Source organism: Cuculus canorus, chromosome Z (assembly GCF_017976375.1).
Source record: "Cuculus canorus isolate bCucCan1 chromosome Z, bCucCan1.pri, whole genome shotgun sequence".
Lineage (NCBI taxonomy): Eukaryota > Metazoa > Chordata > Aves > Cuculiformes > Cuculidae > Cuculus > Cuculus canorus.
In genome coordinates this window covers 39,356,286-39,379,375 of record NC_071441.1, presented here as the reverse complement: position 1 = coordinate 39,379,375, position 23,090 = coordinate 39,356,286, and the positions used below count along the sequence as shown (strand labels likewise).

The following is a 23,090-nucleotide window of genomic DNA, read 5'->3' as shown; positions in this document are numbered from 1 at the left end:
TTAGCAATTTTAGATGTCTTGGATGCTACCTTCCCTTCAAAACTGTACACTTACTAATAGTGCTAAAGCTATCACAAGAATGCTCTGTGTTATAATCAAGTCACCTACAACTCTGAAAGCCACCTTTTAGAAAGAATATACTTACAGGTCATATGAGAACTTCTTCTGAAGGTTGGTCTGGTTCTTCTGAAACCAGTAAACATCCAGCTGTAGCTTTCCATATTCTGTCTGCAACTCTTTTAAGTGCTCTGACCAAAACAGGATAAAAATACATATTAAAATACGCACACACATGCATACCTACACATATTAGAATAGAGGTATAAAAATCCAGATTGGTAGTAAGCACATTAACTCCATTCGTCGTGCTCACTATATTTTTGTATACAAAGGCAGAGGTGAGTGTTGAATTTATTCATCAAAGATGCACAAGATTGGGTAAGCCTAATATATTATCAAAACCAGATTTTTTATGTCCTTTTCTTCACAAGGAATAGTTTAACTCGTTTGAAAACCCTTGCTCTGCTAGGTTTCAGCCCACGAACTCTATAGGCCTATGAAACACTAATCAGAATACACTATGAAATGGCATTCATGTTTATTGGCAATCTAAAGACAACTTTACAATGCTTACCTGAATAATATGCAATTTACAGTTATCGTCCTTAAAACCAGAGGCATCTATGATTTAGAGTTTTCTTCCTGATAGAAAGCTCTGTGTGAGGGCACCAGAAGGAGACACCACAATATATTTACCTGTTTATTGAACTTAGGATCGGTTCCCCAGACTTGCTGAGGAATAAACTGTTAACAATTTTGAAGCATCAACATCAATAGCAATGAATTAGACCAAATTTTATTATTTAATATAGGAGTTTGTGAATTCCCCTGGTGCTAAAATGCATGACCCAAACACCTCAGGAAGGAATGCAAGAATATGCTGCTAAAGGTAGAACACAAACTAAATAAATTAATACTACACACAAAAGCTTCTTTTATTCCATGTTATTTTATATCATAAGGTCACAGACAAATCCTTCTACCATTGAGGAAGATTAGTCTGACACTTCGCTGAACTGGAACTATCCAGACACAGGATCTAAGTCACTGCAGCTCCTACACCATCCTCATGACTTGAAGAAAAGTAGCATTCTCAGAAGACACCAGAAAAATGCAAGAGGGGGCTTAAAAAAACATGAGAGAGAGAGAGAGGTACTACAACATACCTCGTAGACTCTGGATCAGTCTTTCATTTCCAGTGATGTTACTCATCAGCACTGCCTGGAAGGAGCAAAGCAGAAAACAATGTTTAAATTGCAAAGGACCTGTGTTACCATTAATATTAAAACCGACACCAAGCAAAGTGTAACAAGATCTTCTCTTTGCAAAGTGCTGGGTTAGTCAAACACAAAAACTTTAAGCTGCTCTAGAGACATAAACATTTATAAACAATAAATATTAATTTCAACCTAGATTTCCCAGTAAATGGGGGGTGGGGAGAGATAACACCGCACTTAAATAAAAGGAGAAGGAATTTAAAGAGTCCACTACTAAAATTGCTTGCTGCCTTATTCTCATTTAATCTCATGATTGCAGTCACAGTTAGATTTACTGTATTTATCCCATGAAGGAAGAATGCAGCTTAGCACAGTTTGCTATCAACTATCCTCTTCCCAGGGAATCAATACACCTGCATTCAGGCATGCAAGGATGAACTATGAAAGCATTAGTCAAAGAGCATAAAGGAACTGAGAAGCCCTTGCATTGTATCACTTTTCTAACTGTCTCTTCCCTCACTTTGCTGGAGTGGCCTTCTGCCATTCCCTCACTTTGCTCTCTCTCTCATTCTGAAGAGGCAGTCAACATACTAACATGTTTTGTCCCTTCTTTCATCAATCCCCCTCTACCAACCCATATATGCACGTGTCCGAGAACATTTGAATATTGACAGAACTAAGTCAACAGACTAACTGAGTCTAAACGAAATTAATTCCTGTCAGCCAGATGTCAGGATAACTCAGGTTAATATTTAACATTTAGAAAGTCTTACGCAGAAGAGTCTTCTTAAGGCTACGTAAAGATGAGATCCACTGACTCTTCAGAAATAATCCAGTCCAGTCTGAGGACCGTATTTCTTATGTTTCACTGCCAATTTCTCCCAGGAAACCTCAGCGTTCTACAGCGGTCGCAGATTAGGGGATACATAGTCTCCAGTTTCCTGAAGGTTCTGCAGAAGTACTGATGTTTACATACATCCACACTGGTTTCATGCAAAGAAATATCTGCATTCATTCTGTCTGTTCAAGTCACCGTGAAACACTGACAACACTGTCAGTGCCTTCTTTCACAAAGACTAGTGTAGTAACCGCTCGCTGATTCGGAAAAGCAAAGCATTCAATCAGTCTGAGTGGGACAGCCCACAGAGAGGGATTGAGCTGTCTTTTGTTGATCCTTTAAACTGTCCTAGTCCAAAAAGGCAGCCATTTTCAAGCCAATAAGATAAATATCCCTATACAATTCCAGAGCACAAACACTCCTTTGAAATCTCAAGAGCAAAGGTCTTGCTCCTTTGTTAAAAAGGAGAAAATAATAACAACACGAATAACAACATAAGTTTAGGATTACCTAATACCTCTCCCTCTACTTTCTCATAGGACAGGTCAAAAACAATGCTCCAAATCTGTTTTCACTGCTTAGTTGGGGAAAGGAAATTAATGTTTCAATGGAAATGCCAAGCTTTGCTAATGCCTAAGCAATGTAATAAGGTTGTTCCATGATTATCACCTTCAGGGAATCTGGTGCCAAGGTGATTTTTTCCTCCCTCTTTCCAGTTGCAGGGAGTGACATAGAAGGAACAGACAGGCCCTGCCTATTACTACAAGGCTCTGTGGCTGGTGTCACTGTAACAACTTTGAGGGTTTTGACAATGGAATGGCCTACACAGCACTAGGCTTACAAGCAACGAACGAGAGCCACCTTTCTCAAAGCGGAAGGAGGGTCTGTGCTCAGGAGGTCGCAGGGCTCATTGACAGGGCTTTAAACTAGGTATGAAAGGGAAGGGAGAAAACATCATAAGGCTTGCTTATGACAAGCTGTGGAGGACACGCTGGTTACAGGGACAAAGTGCTAGTATGGGCTCTCCACCTGTTGCCCCAAGGCAAGCTGGGGACAGGGAAACACAGTAGAACTCTTGTGGAGATCAGCTGGGGGCTCTTGAGGTAGTAGGAGCCAACGAGGACACTTTCAAGGAACACCTTAAAGGAAATAAGGGGTGTTTCACCAAGATGACACAGCCAACAGCCCAGCTGAAGTGCCTCTAGACAAGTGCACACAGCTTGGGCAACAAACAGGAGGAGTAAGAAGATGCAAGAAGGTACCGTGCTGCTAGAAAGCTATGACCTGATTGCCGTTACTGAAACTTGGCGACTGGAACACAGTTATCAATGGCTACAGGCTGTTCAGATGGGACAGGCAGGGGAAAGAAGGGGAAAGAAGGGGAAAGAAGGGGAAAGAAGGGGAAAGAAGGGGAAAGAAGGGGAAAGAAGGGGAAAGAAGGGGAAAGAAGGGGAAAGAAGGGGAAAGAAGGGGAAAGAAGGGGAAAGAAGGGGAAAGAAGGGGAAAGAAGGGGAAAGAAGGGGAAAGAAGGGGAAAGAAGGGGAAAGAAGGGGAAAGAAGGGGAAAGAAGGGGAAAGAAGGGGAAAGAAGGGGAAAGAAGGGGAAAGAAGGGGAAAGAAGGGGAAAGAAGGGGAAAGAAGGGGAAAGAAGGGGAAAGAAGGGGAAAGAAGGGGAAAGAAGGGGAAAGAAGGGGAAAGAAGGGGAAAGAAGGGGAAAGAAGGGGAAAGAAGGGGAAAGAAGGGGAAAGAAGGGGAAAGAAGGGGAAAGAAGGGGAAAGAAGGGGAAAGAAGGGGAAAGAAGGGGAAAGAAGGGGAAAGAAGGGGAAAGAAGGGGAAAGAAGGGGAAAGAAGGGGAAAGAAGGGGAAAGAAGGGGAAAGAAGGGGAAAGAAGGGGAAAGAAGGGGAAAGAAGGGGAAAGAAGGGGAAAGAAGGGGAAAGAAGGGGAAAGAAGGGGAAAGAAGGGGAAAGAAGGGGAAAGAAGGGGAAAGAAGGGGAAAGAAGGGGAAAGAAAAGGGGGGACCAGCAACTAGCATGGCTGAGTCAAGACCTACTGGTCAAACTGAAGACTCTGCAGAGGCACTGCAAGCAGGGACAGGGAACCTGGGAAGAGTACACGGACACTGCCTGGTTGTGTAGGGATGGGGTCAGAAAGGCCAAGCCGCAGCTGAAGCTGAACTTGGCAAGGGAAGCTAAGACTAAAAAGAAGGGCTTCTACAGCTTTGTCAACCAGAAAAAGAAGGTTAAAGAAAGTGTACCCCCCAATGAACGAAAATGGGAACCTCACATCAACAGACAAGGAAAAGTCTGAGGTACTCTACAACTTCTTTGCCTCAGTCTTCACTGACAACTGCTCTCCTCACCCCTCCTGGGAGAATGGACAACAAGATGGTGACTGGGGGGGTAAAGCCCCTCCCCCTGTAGGGGACGATCAGATTCGTGACCACCTGAGAAACCTGAACATACATACATCTCCAGGAATGGGACCTGATGAGATGCAACCGCATTCCAGAGTCCTGAGGGAATTGGCTGATGTAGTTACCAAGCCACTCTCCATGATATTTGAAGTCACAGCAGTCAGAAGAGGTCCTTGGTGACTGGAAGAAGGGTAATATTGTGCCCACTTTTAAAAAGGGTAGAAAGAAGGACCCCAGAAAGTAGTTGGATGGGGCTTTGTGCAGCCTGGTCTAGTGGGAGGTGTCCCTGCCCATCGCAGGGGGATTGGAACTGGATGATCTTTAAGGTCCCTTGCAACAAAAAAAAACATTGTATGATTCTACGATTACCACAAACAGTGAATGGACTAGAAAAATCAGAATCACATGGAATTTTTATTTTCTCACAATTTGCTGCACTGTGATTTTTTTTTTCTTAAAATGAAAATCCCAAATACCAGGACACTCATTTGACAGTAAAAAGGACAAATGTTAAATGTTTTGTACATTAGGACAATAATAACTGTGATTAGCTGAAGTGAATAACATCATTTGAAAAAGGCTTCTTAAATCACAACAGAGTGGGGAAAAAAGTGTGCCTCGATCTTTCTGGATTGCATACCAAACTTCCTTTCGGCAGTGCCACACCTTTTGTCCCCTACATCTGTGAGTAAACGTCCAAAAAAAAAAAAAAAACCAACCAGGAAAATCTAGTTAGCCGTTTAACTTGAGCAGGAAATATTGTTTAATAATTTACAGGGCAGTGATCCAACTGCCAACTCTCAATCCAACCATATCCATAATGTCAGGCTTTGTCCTCCTCCTCTTCATTCAAGCACTAATTACTCTTCACCTCATGGCTGTGAATAAGGCATACAAGGGGTTTTTTTGAGGGGGTCAGTATGCAGGTGAAGAAAGAAAATTAATGGGAAGGACTCAGCAAACACATGCCAAAACTCAGTTCTAGGAAGAAACATTTTAAATCTCATAGAGCCCACAAACCAATACGTACAATCCCTAGGAATGGTAATCCAGCTTTTGGAAACTCACTGTATCACCATCTCAAAATCTGATTTTCTTTAACAGAGGAACTCTGTAATGTATACATAGCTCATTGTATTTGCAAACGTGTCTTGTACCTGTCTTGACCATTACATGATTTTGGTTTTGTGACTATTACAGAGAAATGTCAGCCTCCTGATTGGAGTAAATTCTGTGGACAACAGGCCCTCAGAAATGAAAAAAAAAAAAAGTGCCACATCGCCACCAGCAGCAAAGGAAATCTTGCTTCACTTGGTCTACAAATTTTTAATGACAACTGCCAGAGATATATTTACTTCTTATATTCATCTCAGAACATGTCTACTTAAGTCATACTGCACTTAAGAAACAGAAAAATTAAAAGTTATTATTTAAAAAAACCAAAATGCAATACAGTAGCACCTGTGAGAAACCTCTGAAATAGATTATTTCAATGCATATATTTTGAGCACATACTCTGAATTACGTACATGCATTTGACTCAATTAATGCCTTACACAGCAACCTCCATAAACATATTGCTTGGAACCATTACTACAATGACTTCTTCAGCATTTGCTACCATCATAAATCAAGCTACCCAAGCACACTGAATTGATGTGTTTTCTAGTAATGTAAACAAAGCATATAAAAGCACAATGAGATATTGCAACTGGAAAAAGGAATAAACCAGCAAAGAACTTTGTAATACTAAACACTGGTTTCAGAACTAAAACCTAAGGAAAAAAGGGCTTTGGAGTGATGGTGTTTGTCTTCCCAAGTAACCGTTAAACGTGATGGAGGCCTGCTCTACCGGAGACGGCTGAAAACTTGCTAGCCAATAGGAAGCATTGAATGAATTCCTTGTTTTGCTTGGTTTGTGTGCCCGGCTTTTCTTTTACCTATTAAATTGTCTTAAAATGAGTTTTCTCATTTTTACTCTTCCAATTCTCTCTCCTACGCCACTAGAGAAGAGAGAGAGAGAGAGAGAGTGGCTGCATGGTGTTCAGTTGCCAGGTAGGGTTAAACTATGACAACTACATACAAATATTTTAAGCAGAGGCACTCCTCTAGACCTCTGCTGTACCAGTTATGAGTAAGCAGAGTGATTTCTCTTGCTAATTTGGTAACATTGTGCTATGGCAAGTAGAGAGGGGCACCAGGCAGTGCTTGCTTTTTTTTTTTTAAAGCCTTTTCAAAATTAGAAGATTCAACATTGTTTGGTTTAAAAACAAGAACAAAATACATACAAGCACCTTTTCCTTCTCACGGCAGGCTTTCTTCCCTCTTCCCTCCACCCATTGTCATTCCTGTCAAGCAGAGTTGACTGTCTGCATACCGATAGGTATTTTGTCTCAGAAGGCTGTGCTAGGAATTGAAATTTTTCAGAGGGAAGGAATCCGAGAGCAGCTGCGGCCAGCGTTAAAAGACACTGAGCAACAGGACAGTGACATGCTTCACATACAGTGCACAAAGCTTGGCCCCTCTCCTTAGTAAAACAAGATGTGGGCTGGGGAAGAATTACATAAATACAAAGAAAACAACAAAGGCAAAAGCATGTTCTAGAAGTTGAAAATAAGGGAGACTACACTTATTGTTCTCCCATAACACTTACAAAAAAGATTATCATGGCTGTGTACACCCCAGAAGCCACAAGTCCTTAACAACAAACATGCAGAATATTGTTCTTTAGATAAATGCTTACAGATTAGAAACAGTCCTTTTGTACTCCTGATTCTTTATCTGTTGTTACTTAGAGTTCATGTAAGCTTTCTTGATCATTGCAGACTATTTCTGTATGGATTTCCAGAAGACATTTGCTAAATCTACATTAATCCTTAAAAATTCATGCAGATTTTTTAAAAGCAGACTGGTGATAGAAATGTTTTATACATACTCAGACCTAAGGGAACAATCATGACAGTAATTTCCCAGGATTACATTGCCTCGGTGAATGATGAGCCCATATGGTATTCCAGGCTCTGACTACCTCTTACTTTCTATGCCTTCATCCTCTCAGTAGCTGAGATAGCTCTACTAGAAAATATCCTTTTATCCTCCTTGCTCTCTTCTGCACTCTTCTGCACTCTCTCTTCAGCACTCCTAACCTTCACTGGAGACCTTCTCATGGTATAAAAAAATAACCCAGTTTATTTCTAAGCTGCTTTGTAACTTTTGCCCTATAATTCACCCCCGTGATCACAGAGTCTTACCATGTCTCCATAGTTTCTCTACAAGTCATGCATATGCAGCCTTTTGCAATGCCAGGTGTGAATGCACTGATCCTTTCAGAAGGAAAGCCCAAGACTGCAGGAGCAAGACTTCCTTTTCCAGAAGCTGCTTTGACTCTTTCCCAGACTACCAAATTCACCTGCACATCCAACAAAAGTTCTGGTTTTGCAAAGTACTTCCCACCACTTTCGGTGGCACAGATGCCACATTTAATGGATGACAGCTCCTACACGTCCCCTAGACTCTGAAACACCACAGAAAGAAAGGTGGATTGTGTGGTGCCAGACACATTTTTCTGGTACTACAGTAATTTGAAGCATAAAGGCTGTGCACCACGGTTGGCAGAAGCAACATTTCACCCACCAAACTTCCTTAAAACTCCTGGGTTAACTCCTGTCACTAGCCCTCAACATGAAGCCAGCCAGCCAGCCTGTGCAGTAAACTCTGTGACCAGCACTTCCAGTAACTTTTAATAATTCTGGCCAAAAGAAAACCTACTTATGAAAAGGAAGGATAAAACGTATTTCCTTTGTAAAAAAACTACTTTTTTTTTTTACCTCGTTCTTTCTGTCGCAGAACAGAACTGAAATGCAAAGAGATGCCAAAACAGAATGACGGGCTTCACCAAAATGTAAACTGAGTACCTTCCCAGAGGATGACAAATCTAAACAACTCCCAGAGTACTCAGTAGCAATGCCCACTATTAGGAGGCAGAAGTGACAACAAGACTGATGACTCACTGAAGTACTCTCTGTCTACTCTATATTATCTTTCTAATAAATATACACATTAAAAAATAAATAGAAAAACTATACCTCACTTTTTCTAAAGAATACACAAAGATTGAACCCAAACAGAAGACAGAAATTATCAAAATCTCCATCTTGGAAGCGGTAAAAAGAATTGGGTTTTTATTTTTTCAAAGACTTTGAATAAAAACAGTTTTAAAATAAATTTAAAAAATATGCCATTGATGTGCATGTTAATGAAACAATTCCACCTTCCATTTTTAATCACCTTTTCTTCCTCTAAGCTCTTCACAGATTATTCTGGTGAGTTAGTTAGCAAACTGTCTCTTAACAGAGAACCCTTTACCTGAAGATTAACTATTACCATCATCAGTTGTGTCTGTTCAGCTAAAAGTAAAGGTCCTGCAAAGCTGATCTATAAACTTTAATCAAGAGACTCTGCAAGAGAAGCAGTAAGCCCAGAATGAATACTCTCAGCTAAATATTTCTGCCAACAGTGAGAGAAGTTATATTACTGGCTAATAAGCCACGTCCGAGGTGGTACCAGCAACATGAGGAAAATACACAACCAAACAGTTTGCAAGATACTACACATCAGTGATCATACAGTAATCATACACTGCTATTTAAGTAGGTACGTTCACATTCTTCACAAAAGACTTCAATTTCTCTGGCTGTGTTGCTCTGTCAGAAGCACTGTCATGAAAGCGCACAGGTGGCCACAAAGGCCAACTGCATCTCGGCTTGTATGAGAAAGAGTGTGGCCAGCAGGACCAAGGAAGTCATCCTTCCCCTGTACTCAGCACTAGTGAGACTGTACCTCAAATACTGTGTTTAGTTTCGGGCCCTTCAGGATAACAAAGACACTGATGGGCTGGAGCATGTCCAGAGAAGGGGAACAGCGCTGGGGAATGGTCTGGAGCACGAGAGTTACGGGGAGCAGCTGAGGGAACTGGAGTTGTTTATCCATCCCAGAGAAGAAGAGGCTGAGGGGGAGACCTTATCATTGTCTACAGTTACCTGAAAGGAGGTTGTAGAGAGGTGGGTGTTGGTCTCTTCTCCCAGGTAACAAATGATAGGGCAAGAGGAAACAGCCTCAAGTTGTGCCACAGGAAGTTTAGATTAGATACTAGGAAAAACTTCACTGAAAGGGTTATCAGGCACTGGAACACACTACCCAGGAAAACGTTTGAGTCACCATCCCTGGAGGTATTCAAAAGAAAGGCAGATGAGGTGTTCAGACATATAGTTCAGTAGTGGACAGGTATGGTCAGACTTAATGATTTCAAAGGTCTTTCCAACCGAAGGATTCTATGGTCCTATGACAGGCTAGTCTAACGTACTGACATTTTCAAGGCAGAAGGTCAGAATGCTACAAAATTTGTAATGCATTTAGAAATAAAAGTCAACCATTTATGTCTACAAATGTATACAAATATATTTGGAAATACAAATATGATTGTTGGAACAGCTTCTTCTTTTCCTTAAGTTTTAAACATTAGCATACAGGGAAGAAAGCCAGAGGCCACACCAAGGTTGGTAACAATGACTTATAGAGGTGGTAGAGGTTTTATTCAGAACTGCTGTTGCAGATTCTAATATTTCACATACTATATAGTGAATGCTACAAAGTGCGTTCAAGGTCCATTTTCTAAACATCATACAATGAAACAAATTAAATATTTTGCTTTACCAACATTAATTGTATGACCACCAGTGGAGACAGGTGAGCAACCTTATTCTGTTGCAGAGTGTGTCTTGGTAAATCACAGCCTCACAGAAAAATGTAGCTAGAAAGTGCCTTACCTTCTCTTCCTGATGTACTCTGTTAGCATTTTCCATCTGAAAGCTGTGCAAGGACTGGATTTGGTCTATTTGCCGTCTCTGCTTCTCAAGCTCCCCTTGGAATTCATTCTTTTTGAGCTCCACGGCACCCCTCTCTGCTGCTGCCCTGCGGACTTTGCCTTCCAGATCCATGATCCGACCCTGAGGAAGACCAAATTAGTCAAAGTAAATAAAAATGCTTCTCCTGGACTCTTTTCCAATACATTCATAGAATACGAAATTTCACAGAACTAACAAAGGTAGTGTCATTAAAGTGTTGTGTCAGCCAGCAATACCCACCACACTGGCAAGTAAGAAACTGGCATATGGCTCTTACACAAAGACACATATAAGAATAGCTGATTTATAAGCAGAAAATTATTCTTCTTGATTGCTTGAAGAGCAGCGACAATGAAAGGAAAATTCAACACCATCGCATACTGCACAAACACAGAGACACAAGGTAAGGAACCAGGCCTGATGCTATCATAGCTTTTCTTTTTTTAAAGTACTGATTCAGTTTACGGGATATCATTTCTATATATTTTGGTTCAATTTCACTCCCCAGGAGCAAGGAAGAGTACAAAGATACATAGGGGGCAGGGTGTGCAACAAAGGGCTGTGGGATGCAGGGTATGGAATATTAACAGAATTTACACGTTAGGAAGACCTAGGGAATTCAAATGAATTAAAAAATAGATACAATAAAAACTCTTCAAAGACTCCAAGAAAAAGGATCAACTCTTACACACAGGATGCTTCATATTACCGCCCATCTACTCTGCTTTGCCACAGGAGGTGAGAACAGAGAGAAGGCACAGGGGTTGGAAGGGAAAAAGTTTAGCTGGAAGAGCAAAGAAAATCACTTCCTCCATTTCAGTCATAAAAACTGAAATCTTGCCAACAAAAGAATGCTTTAGAAGCTCTAGCCACACCTTGACCTATGATTTTATTTCATTAGAGAGTGTACGAATATCCAGAAGTGAAACCATTTTCAAGCTAACCATGGGAGAAATATACAAGATCATATGGTAAATCAGTAGCAGCAGAAAGGACCCTAAATTTCTAGGTTACTGAGATCAAGAATAAACTAGTATGGTAGCTTATTTCCCTCAATATTAGCTGCCACACAGCCATGCAGCAAAGTTTCAGCAGTACTGATAACAGCTACTGCCTTCTGGTAGCCGTCATCCTGAGACCACAGGCTAAAAGGAAAACAAGGGGTAAGCATATTTCCAGAAGATAAGGCATCATACCCAAAAGGAAAGCTAAGACATACCCTTAACCGTATGGCCAGAGAAATACAAGTCCTGTTTGAATAGGGCCCATTCTGTGGTGAAATAGTTCTAATTCCTACAGCTGTCAACTCATTACTAAAATCTGGCTCAATTACAAAGACAATAAAAATTTAGTGGAAAAGCTTGGGAGGAGCTCTCATCAGCCATGTTTAATCTCCTGGTTGTCGGGTTTAGGTTTGCTTGTTAAAAAAAAAAAAGGGGGGGGGGGAAGAAAAAGAAAAAATAACTATCCTACACACAATGTCACAAACCAGAAATTTCTTGTATTCTTCAACTTCAGAACATGTGTTCCAGAAGGACTAAAACCCAAGCTCAACAGTCATAGAAAATACAGTTAACAGTAGAAAAAGAGCAGACAAGAGAATTATTCCACATGAGTTGCATGCCCTCTATAGGAAAGGCTTCTAAGAAACACAAATTCAGATTTTTTTACACTGTTTCTGAACAAGCTACACTTCCTTGTACTTGCGGGGAAAGTATGCATTCATTCTTACGAGTCTCGTAAGAAACAAAATTAAGAAGATAAGCAAATTGCAGATGCCCATTCAGATTTAAAATGGAGTGCCAGTGTCCATGAACAGTCAGGAAGACAAACAGAGGATGGCATATGCCACATCCATAAACTGAAACAGCACAAGACAGCTAAGCACTTTGTGTAAGCAGAAGGAACAAGTACCATACACACAAGTCTTGAGGTTTTGGGTCCCCTTCACCTACAAATAGACATTCCTCCCACTACTGGTAAGCAACAACTGTAATACTTGTGAAAATTCCAATAACAATTAGAGCTGAAGCTCCTGGCCCACCACATGCAGAGGAAGCAAGTCCTTCTTTTGGACTATATTTATTAACCAGAGAAGTCCAGGACAACGTGTAGAGCAACACGAAAATTACCTGCAGATCCACGCTGCGAGAACTTGCAATCCAGTAATTGAAACCCAAAACAACGACGCATGCCACGAGTGCAGCCACAAGGAGAGGTGGAGACTTCATCCCTCGGCAGCTGTTTCCCAGCCCTACCATTTCAAGAAAAAAAACAAACACAAAGAACCACAAGTGTCGAAACCTGCAAATTGAAACAGACACATTACATTGCATCCTCCACTACAGGTATTTTACACACACAGCAAAACTTTTGCTGCAACAACCCAACAGTTCTCAGCTGGAGGACCTACACCCAGCAAGGAAAGCACATTGTCTAGATATGCCCATCCGAAGGACAAGAGAGGCCATTTCATACTATTACCTTCACACGTACATAGAGCTTCGCATGGACTTGAGGGGGAAATCTTGAATATTCTTGACACTACAATGAAAATCTGCAATAAGCAGAACAAACTAGCCATCCTTTTATCATACAGTGAAACCAAAAAGGTAGTTAGACAACAGTGGCCCACAGATAGAGGACAGGTTCCTTGTTATCTCATTTAGTCAGAAAATAAACTTAGCCTCACTGTTTCATGAATAATTTGCACTTTGCTTCCTGAACTTGGATAGTTTCAACTTATGTTCTCTGATAATAGTAATTTAACATTCCAAACTTGCAAATAAATAAATAAAGCAGACTGAATCAAATTACTTCAATGTTGATCTAATAAATAAAAATAGAAAACAAGCAGCCATTCCATTGATTTCAATAGTAGATTGTATTAAGAGATATGTATTTTGATCTTCAGCTGCTTCCACTGCTCCAAACAGAAAATAAGTAACCTTGCTTTAACGAATAAGCAGTACCAAGGGTACTACTGGTTGCTACTGAGACTTGGGTTGTTTCCATGGAACAGCTTATCTTAACAGAAAAGTGGGGACAAAGGGCGGCTGAAATTCTGTTTAAAATAGGTCATATTCACCCCGTGAGATGATAAAATCTGGTCTTAATAAGTATCATAGCATCCAGCTAAATGAATCTTCAACCACCACAAGAATCTTGGGCTCAGTTTGCAAGACTGCGCTCTTGTAAAATGAGATCAACTTTTTTTCTTTCTACACTTCTGCAGACAAGCCAGCAAAAATGAGTACAGGTGATCCAACAGACGGCAAACATGGATGCACTGCAAGATATTAGTTTAATCTGAAATGGGTACACTTAACATGTTGTACAGCCTTTCAAGGTGCATTTTCTTAAATAAACAACTTCTTCCCCCTGGAAACAATAAACAATTCATGCCTTGTGATGTATTTAGAAATCAATAAACGGTAGCAGCTCTCAAAAGGGTTTACACACTGACATGCAATGTAATCACAGGGGAAGAAGGTGAAGCCAGCAATTAGCAGGTACCAGAAATATTGATTCTATGTATACCCAGCACTTAAGTCCTTCTACAGCTCACCTGTGGCTAAGTGTCCAAATGCACCCTCTGCAAAATCCCCTCTTTGCATTCAGTTTAAGATAACTTGTTTTTCACTTTTCTCAGAAGGGAGTACACAGTACTGCCAGATTGATGAAGACTTCAAATCTATTTGTCCACTTGAAAAGCTTGTGAATTTGCTTATATTAAGGGATAGGGCATATATGGAGCTTAAGAGTAAAACATGGTTTACTCTTCACACAAAAACAAACCCCTAAACAAATCAAAACAATTGTGCATAGCTGCATAGATTCGATACCCAAGGCCCAAGTTTCTTGCCTAAGGAAACCTGAACTACAGAACAAACCAACATATGCAACACATCTCCAGTGGACATCCATGGGACCATGTACAGCTGAGGTTAAGGTCAACATAAAACGCAAAGGCAAGGAGAGGAACCATGCAGTTTTGTTGTAAAGCAAAAAAAATCAAGATGCAGTAACTAAAACACATACATAGAGATATGAACAAATTTCCAATACAAAGCTAAGAACTGCAGCAACATGTATATCTTGCACAGACTATTTTCCTGCCCTGCCATCTTAAGTGCCTAAGAACAACAGAGCAACCTCCCCTTACAAAGGTTCCCTGAAAATCAAGAACCACAGATTGCCAGAGTGGTGAAAATGAGAGCTGGAAAACAGAGATGATCAGCACTGCCACATCAACCAGGAATGAGATAATTAATTTACTTTTGCTTACTGGAATAAAATACTACATTTCAAAAACCCAATACTGAAACTTGTCATGAAGCCATTTGTATCCTGTTCTTCACTGTAAGCTGGTACACTTGAAGACATGGAAAAATTACTAAAGACAGCACTGCAAGACACAGTGCATTATTCCAAATATTAGTTGAATAAAATAATTAGTATTTTCTTCCTGGCAGTCAGAAACAGAGAAAGCAGTCCACGTTAGCAGCAGTAACAATTAGCACTGGAATTTAACTACCGGATAAATATATGGAACTAGCTATTTAGCTTGAAAATTTCTAGGTAAAGGATCTATATCGTTCAAAGGAAGAACAATTAATTCACCACACAGCTTAAAGCACAGGCACAAAACCACATTAGAACATGCTGATACATTTACCAGCAGCCACAGCCACTCCTTTGCTGTTTTCAGCTATTAAAATCAAGCAGGCAGGAAAAAGCTCATTTCACTAAAGCATGTTTGAATTCAATACATTGTTCTCTCTGGAAAATCCAGTGTTGTCTGTCGTTAAATAACTTATGTTAATAGGGAATATAAGTTTATAGTCAAAAGAAAGAAAACAAGAGGAAAGAGATGAAACACAGAAGGATCTTCCACCTGAATAGTGCAGACCCAAAATATTACCTCAGTTGCAATATTGAGATTGTCTCTCTCATGAGTTTAAAAATAAAAATGGTTTAATTTTCTAACATGGATACAGACGTATATATTTTGCAGGAGATATAAACAAATCAGGCGGGTAAGTAAATTTACATGAAAATGTATTTGTACGTGCTGGTTTCCATGAAACTCTGGTTTGGTGCACTTACTTGACTTGAAAATAAAATACATTTTGGTTTTAAAGGTAGGGAGTGATTTTACTGAACACGAAGAAATCTGTCTTTCATTAGTATTTACTACACATGAAAATGAGATGCTCTTATCACCTGCATGAAGCTCAGCATGAAATTCCTGATTAGTGCACAGCAGATTTCATTCTTCTGTTTTGCCAGCCTAGCAGTGCTTCATTGAGGGAAAGATGTTTTAGACTCTGAAGTATTCAAGCAAATTAACATATAACATACTTTTATTTTCCATATTCACACACTACCAGTCTGAGCAATTCCTTCTTTAACAGCAGTCAGCTGTGTAGGATAGCTGATATCCTGCAGTTGTCCACTACAGATAACTAAAAACTGTGCCAACTAAGTCCGAAAACTAGTGGCAAAGACAAAGCAAAATACTATGTGCACATCTGACTCCCAGAAGAAAAGCCAAGTCTCTCTGCTCCACAAGATTCAGCTCTGTGTATCCGCATCAGTTCTGCCAAGCCAGAACAAGCAGAACAGATTAAGAATTCAATAAAAGCAGTGCACAGCTTTGTGAGGTGGGGGAGGAATAAAAGAGATCTCTTATTCTCCACCTGCTTACCTGTCTACGACCACTGCCTCCACCACCCAGCCACTGCATGGTACAAGGCCAGCATAAGCCAGAGCAGCATGCAAAGACCATGTGCAGCTGGAGCAGCCACTGAAAAGTGACAGCACATCTTTCGCAGAGGTCTGCACCTCCAAGTAAGGACAGAGCCTTAGGAAAACCCCTCTGGAAAGGCAGGGCCACAACCAGAGACAAACAGAATTGTTAAACCCCAGTAAGAATCCAAGGGCTACCAGGCAGCGCTGAGAGGGCACACAACTCCATCCTGGCCCACAGGCAACTGCTCCGCCCAGGCTGGGAAAACCTCCTCCCATCAAGAGACCCCTGCAGATAGACAATGGTGCTATTCTCAGTGAGATTCTGTAAGAAATTACATGGTTTTTTTTCAGATATTGCCATGAAATTCCTATGTGTGACTGTGTGCTGGGTTTAGCAGAGATAGAGTTAATTTTCACAAGAAGCTGGGAGGGGACACACCCAGAGCAGCTGACCTAAACTGTCCAAAGGGATATTCCATACTTTGATACTACACTTAGTATACAAAGGGGGTAGCTGGCAGGGCAGCGGTTCACAGTTTGGCAATTGCTGCTTGGGATGGGGTCAAGCATCACATTCTGGGTGGGGAGTACCTGCACTGCATAGAAACTGCTTTGGGTATTCTTTTATTGTTACTTTTATTATTTATTCGTTATTCTTCCTTTGCTGTCCTATTGAACTGGTTTTATCTCAACCCATGAGTTTTACTTTTTTTCTCAATTCCCCACGAGAGGGGAGAAAAGTGAGCGGGCAGCCACATGGTTCTTTGTAGCCAGCTGAGCTAAACGGCAACAGACTGCCTGAATAAAAACAGACCAGCTTAACCAAGCAAGTTAATGAAAACAACTTCCATTGGCAATAGTTTGTTATACCCACATATGACTAGACTGAAAGGTATTACACACTGTGTTTTATTAAAAAATGAAATTATTTTTAAACAAAATTAATAAATAACATTTTAAAATAAACAAAAATTTAATTAATTCTTAAAAAAAGTGAATCTTAGAGCAAACATTTGTGCACTGTCTTCCAAAAAAAGATGATGGTTTGGGGTTGTGTAGAAATGGAGAAGTGACATTCACAGTCACATGGCAAGGACCAGTTACAGCAGCAGGAAGCTTTATGCTTCGAAGGGTTTACTGACTGCATACAGGGGTCAGAAACCAGGTCTAATACACTGTCATGAAACATAGCACATAGATATCTCATACTTTGCAGCAATACTGTCTGAGTGTAATTTTTTTTCAAGTCTGCAAATCAAAAAAGGTCAAACAAATGTTTTTCCAATGGAGATATCAAGTCCATATAATGAACTGAAACCTGCTGAGCACAAACTTTCTAAATACCTTTCACGGGAACCCACAAACTGCAGGAAAAAACACAACAAAACTCTCCTGAAATATTCAGCACCAGCCAGTTATCAAACTTCTGTACTTCAGTTGATCAGCTCACTTCAAAGAGGCAGCCACCAAAAAAAACCCAACTATACTCAAACACAGATGCTGCAGGATGTCCCCGAGTCACTATTTGCTCAAATTATCAAGTTACACTTTTCACTGAACATGAAGGGGAGAAGTTCTTATCGCACAAAAAGTTCAGCAACTGCACTCTCATCCTTTTCAGAAATAACCATCATTTATTTAATGGTCAACTCGGATCTTGGAATTTCCTTTCTAATGCATTTTAAACTAAAAGTAACAGATCAGAAGAGGATGAAAAAACTGGAAAAGCGTTATCTGTTTAGGGGACGGTGACTGTTACCACTCACTCAGTAATTATTTTTCAAATTGCAAAAAAATTTTCAAAGTACCTCTTCTTCCAAATAATTACTTTAAAAGCAGCTAATAATCAATCACCCACAACGTCCTGACCTTAGCTGATTAAAGCAAAATCCCAAACAGGTTTGTAGATAAAGAGATGCTGGAGGTTTAAGGTAGGTATCTATTCTGATGAAGGAAGTGAGGTAACCACAAAAAATCTAAAATACCAGCATGAAGTTTCTGGACACGCTGTCTAGATGTGCTTGTAGGTAATACTTCTACCACCACCTGGAACTACTGCATATGAAACCAAAATTAAGTAAGCAAACTTCTACAACATTTCAATATCTCAACAGGTACTGAGACTGATCTCAGGAAAATATTTTGTTGGTGGTATTTTTCCCATACAACATGAACTACCTTGATAGGATCACCTCATCAAAAGGACACTCACTCAATTGTAAAAAAAAAAAAATTAAGAAACCAAGTACAATAAGTTCAGTTTTGTGGTGAGACAGCCACAAAACTGCTACCACCCCTCCCAAGATTTTGTCATAAAACACACAAAACTACACCCAGGGAAAAAAAAAAATCAACGTTGCAAAGACTTCTTTATGAGGAAAGTGCAGTTCAGATGGAAGATAACAGGGCTATTTAAAGTGACTCAGTCCAAGAGTAAGGTTAATAACCTGATCAGCTACTCCCATCTTCAAGTTGGTAAGTGAATCCAATAAAGCAAGGCAGAGTAAACCTCCCGGGTGCAGGAAGCAGATCCCATATTTATAGCGCACGCCACAGCCGAACCAAGATTTCTGAGGCGGTGGAAACACTCTGCCGAGCCGAAGTGGGAAAGACTCTGGCACTGCCCCGGCAGTAAGGAACCTCCCGAGACCATCAGGTCTGTTATTTCCTGGATGAGGAGCCTGAAGGAGACCCTCCCACCCCCTGCCTTCTTCTCATTTGTAACAGCAGCGTTATTTCATAGAATCACTGAATGGTTTGGGTTGGAAGAGACCTTAAAGACGATCCAGTTCCAGTCCCCCTGCCATGGACAGGGACACCTCCCACTGGATGAGGCTGCCCAAGGGCCCATCCAACCTGGCCTTGAACACCTCCAGGGATTCACAACGTTCCTGGGCAACCTGTTCCAGTGCCTCACCACCCTCAGTGTGAAGAAATTCCTCCTAATGTCTAGTATAAATCTGCCCCTCTACAGTTTACAGAATATATATATATATAGAGACTTACATATAGCATATAGGGAACATACAGCATATAATGTATAGCATAGAGAATGTATACAGCACATAGATTGTACAGCACATACAGAACGTACAGCACATACAGAACGTACAGCACATACAGAACGTACAGCACATACAGAACGTACAGCACATACAGAACGTACAGCACATAGAGAATATTATATATATTATTATTATTATTATAGAATATATATAGACAGAGGGAGAAAGAATATGCAGAATACCCGTCACCCCTCCTCCTATCACCATAAGCCTTTGTGAACAGCCCCTCCCCAGCTTTCCTGTAGCCCCTTCAGGTACTGGAAGGTCGCTGTAAGGTCTCCTGGGAGCCTTCTCTTCTCCAGGCTGAACAGCCCCAACTCAGCCCGTTCTGCCTCCGGAGCCGTCTGTGGCTCCACGCACAAAGAGGGGCAAACACCGGTGGGACGGAGGAGAAGGCGAAGCGATTTCGGGTTCCGCGCACGCGGTCGGACCCCCCTTCCCCGCGCTCACCTCAAGGATCCGAGCAGGGAAAGGCGTAGGAGCAGCGAGAGCGCACACACTGATTGTGCCGGCGCGGCTGCAGCCCCGCTCCCGCGGGCGGGGCAGGAAGGGCGGTGCGCGACAAACCCCGCCCCCCTGCGCGCCACGTGTGCCCCGGGCGGGGTGTTATGGGGGGGTGCGCGGGTGGGTGTAGTCGTGGAATCATAGAATGGTTGGGGTTGGAAGGGCCCTTAAAGATCATCGAGTTCCACCCCGTGCCCCATTGGGCAGGGACACCTCCCACTCCATCAGGCTGCCCAAGGCCCAATCCAACCTGGCCTTGAACGCCTCCAGGGATGGGGCAGCCACAGCTTCCCTGGGCAACCTGTGCCAGTGTCTCAGCACCCTCACTGTGAAGAAATTCTTCCTTGTATCAAGCCTAAATCTGTCCCTCTCGAGTTTATACTCATTCACCCTCGTCCTATCACCACAAGCCTTTGTGAACAGTCCCTCTCCAGCTTTCCTGTAGCCCCTTCAGGTACTGGAAGGTCGCTCTAAGGTCTCCTTGGAGCCTTCCCTTCTCCAGACTGAACAGCCCCGACTCTCTCAGCCTGTCCTCATATGGGAGGTGCTCCAGCCCTCTGATCATCTTTGTAGCCTTCCTCTGGACCTGTTCCAACAGCTCCATATCCTTCTTGTGTTGAGCATTCCAGAACTGGACACAATACTCTAGATGAGGTCTCACAGGAGAGGAGTAGAGGGGCAGAATCCCCTCCCTCACCCTGCTGGCCACGCTTCTTTTGATGCAGCCCAGGATACGGTTGGTCTTCTGGGCTGCGAGCGCACACTGCTGGCTCATGTCAAGCTTCTCATCGACCAGCACCCCCAAGTCCTTCTCTGCAGGGCTGCTCTCAATCATGTCATCCCCCAGCATGTACTGAAATCGGCGATTGCCCCAACCCAGGTGCAGGACCTTTCACTTGGCCATGTTGAACCTCTCACAGACCCACTTCTCCAGCCTGTCCAGGTCCTTCTGGAGGGACCTTGTCATATAAACCTGTCCTGTATGAAGAGATAATACACAGACAATCTCCAGACATGGATAAATGACCTGAAAGAATAAACACTCTCATAGAGCTACAAGGATTTATGGATCTGCCTAGTTTTCTTGTAAGATGCAGCTGTTTTAGGTGGGGGGATAACCTGAAAGGAGTCTCCAGACACAGTTGGATAATCTAAAAAAGAATGAACATTCTTTGAGAATTTACACAGTTCTTTGTCTAATACTAGTATATATACCCACTGCTTTTGTAAGATTGCCTGCCTTTTTTAGACAGGCATCCAATTCAGCACTGAATTGTGAAATAAAAACATTATTGCCTTTGCTTTGAAGACTTTGTCCTTTAAAATATTTTACCAGTGGATAAGTGTTTCTTACACTGGAAAGCCATGCATCGGAAAAGCCAAGCATCTGAAATCAGAGACGAGTGAAATGCAGCTCTTGAAGGGCGTTTTCATACAATCATAGAATCACCAGGCTGGAAAAGACCTCTGAGATCATCGAGTCCAACCATACCTGTCTGCCATTAAACCATATCCTTAAGCACCTCATCTACCTGTCTTTTAAATACCTCCAGGAGTGGTGACTCAGCCACCTCCCTGAGCAGCCTCTGCCAGTGCCTTGAAGGAAGAAATAATTTGTTGTAAGTTGCTAGCCTATTATGTATTTGAATATTATGTATCAGTTTGGGGATTTTAGTTCTAAAATGTAGGATTAGCTTGAATAATAACTTCTAGCTCGCCTGTGCCTGGATACTTATGCCTAACTAAGGACTTTTAGCAAGGCTGCAGTTAGAAAGAATGGAAGAGAATGTGACTGTATCTAATTAAGCCAGATAACAGGGACTGATGCAATGATAAGAGAAAGAAGAACCAGCTAGCACCAGATGCAACCCTGAAGAGCAGCCCACGGAGTCTAAGAGCATGGACAAGAAGGGGAGCTGAAAAGTTCAACTGTGAGGAAGATCCTAGAATCATAGACTAGTTTGGGTTGGAAGGGACCTTAAAGATCATCCAGTCCCAACCCCCCTGCCATGCGCAGGGACACCTGCCACTAGATCTACAGCCTAGGAGATTCCCAGAAGTCAGAGCTCATGTGCCAAGGCGAGGAAACTTATGTAAATAAGTTCCAAGAACTGATTATAAGACACACCTGTTCCAGGAAAAGTGGTGAATGTGTATGCTTTGACTGTATACAGCCTTTGTGGATTGTCCTGGAATTTGCACGCACATTAGGTGGAGCGGTCCCCTGCATGCCCAGCATGGCATTGAAGAATACCTCGCTTAATAATCAAATTGGCATTGATTATTGAGTCTGACTTTTCACAGCATCAGCCAGCTGACCCTTTTGGTGAAAATTTGTTTCCTAGTGTCTAGTCTGAACCTCCCCTGGTGCAGCTTGAGACCATTTCCCCTTGTCCTATCACCAGCACCCACCTCTCTACAACCTCCTTTCAGGTAGTTGTAGGCAGTGATAAGGTCTCCCTTCAGCCTCTTCTCCAGGCTAAACAACCCCAGTTCCCTCAGCTGCTTCTCATAAGACTTGTTTTAATAATCAGCCATGTGGATGAAGCAGGTGTTTTCTTGAGAATTTCAAAGCAAGAGAAGGAGTTAGGCAATGCATTTCTTCCATGGTTATCCACTCAGCTGGATGCTTCCCATTGTCTGGATCTGTACATGGTTCTTGCATGTTAAATTTTGCAAGTGGAAGATAAATGATCAGAGTGAAAGCAGGGTACAGAAATTGCTGCAAAAGCAGTTGTAGGCTATGAAAAACGCAAAAGAGTTTATTAGTCATTGGCAGGAGTTATTATTCCAAGACCAATTTCCTTAGTGATATGATAGATTTAACAAAAAATAAAAATTTTTAACTGAACAAAGAGTGCAAACTTAACAAAAATGATCTTCTACGTGTCAGAAGGTAATGCCAAATATGAAGATTTCTTCCAGTCCTTGGAGATCATTTAAAAACTAATCGGTGTAAGAACTGCAGTTTAGATTTTTCATGGGGGAGAACAGAGTTTTCATTTTTAATAATACATACAATAGCTTTGACTAGCTCCAAAACCTACATTTTTCTTAGAAGTACAATCACATGCCTTTAGTTAGGGAAATTTGTGATTTCCCGAGTGGGAGCTTTGTCCCCTTCTTTTTCAGTTTTTAAGGAAAAGTGATTCCTTCTTTACCAGCACAGCACAGCAAAAGTTTAGAGTTATAATTTCACTAAAAATGGAGTTTCACATCTTGAGGGAACTGAACTGTTTGTTGAGATTCATAACAACACAATGAGAATCAGAAAGCAGCCCATTTGTCTTTGTCAGTAAGATGAGAAAATGTTAAAAATAAGCACAAATAAAAATA

General features: G+C 41.5%; 1 protein-coding gene across 2 annotated transcripts in view; it reads right to left on the bottom strand.

Annotated features, from left to right (window-relative positions):
• GOLM1 (golgi membrane protein 1) overlaps positions 1-19,836 on the bottom strand; it is a 34,401-nt gene extending 14,565 nt beyond the window's left edge. Inside the window, exons 1-5 of one of the 2 annotated variants that reach the window (XM_009561633.2) lie at positions 19,701-19,836; positions 12,564-12,685; positions 10,354-10,533; positions 1,227-1,281; positions 146-248 (exon numbers count right to left, since the gene is read on the bottom strand). In XM_009561633.2, the coding sequence (XP_009559928.2) occupies positions 146-248; positions 1,227-1,281; positions 10,354-10,533; positions 12,564-12,662 (437 nt within the window). In that variant the 5' untranslated portion in view covers positions 12,663-12,685; positions 19,701-19,836. Of the gene's footprint in view, positions 1-145; positions 249-1,226; positions 1,282-10,353; positions 10,534-12,563; positions 12,736-19,700 lie in introns of both variants that reach the window. The other variant, XM_054054190.1, reaches the window with a different exon arrangement.
• Between the last annotated feature and the right edge of the window lie 3,254 nt (positions 19,837-23,090).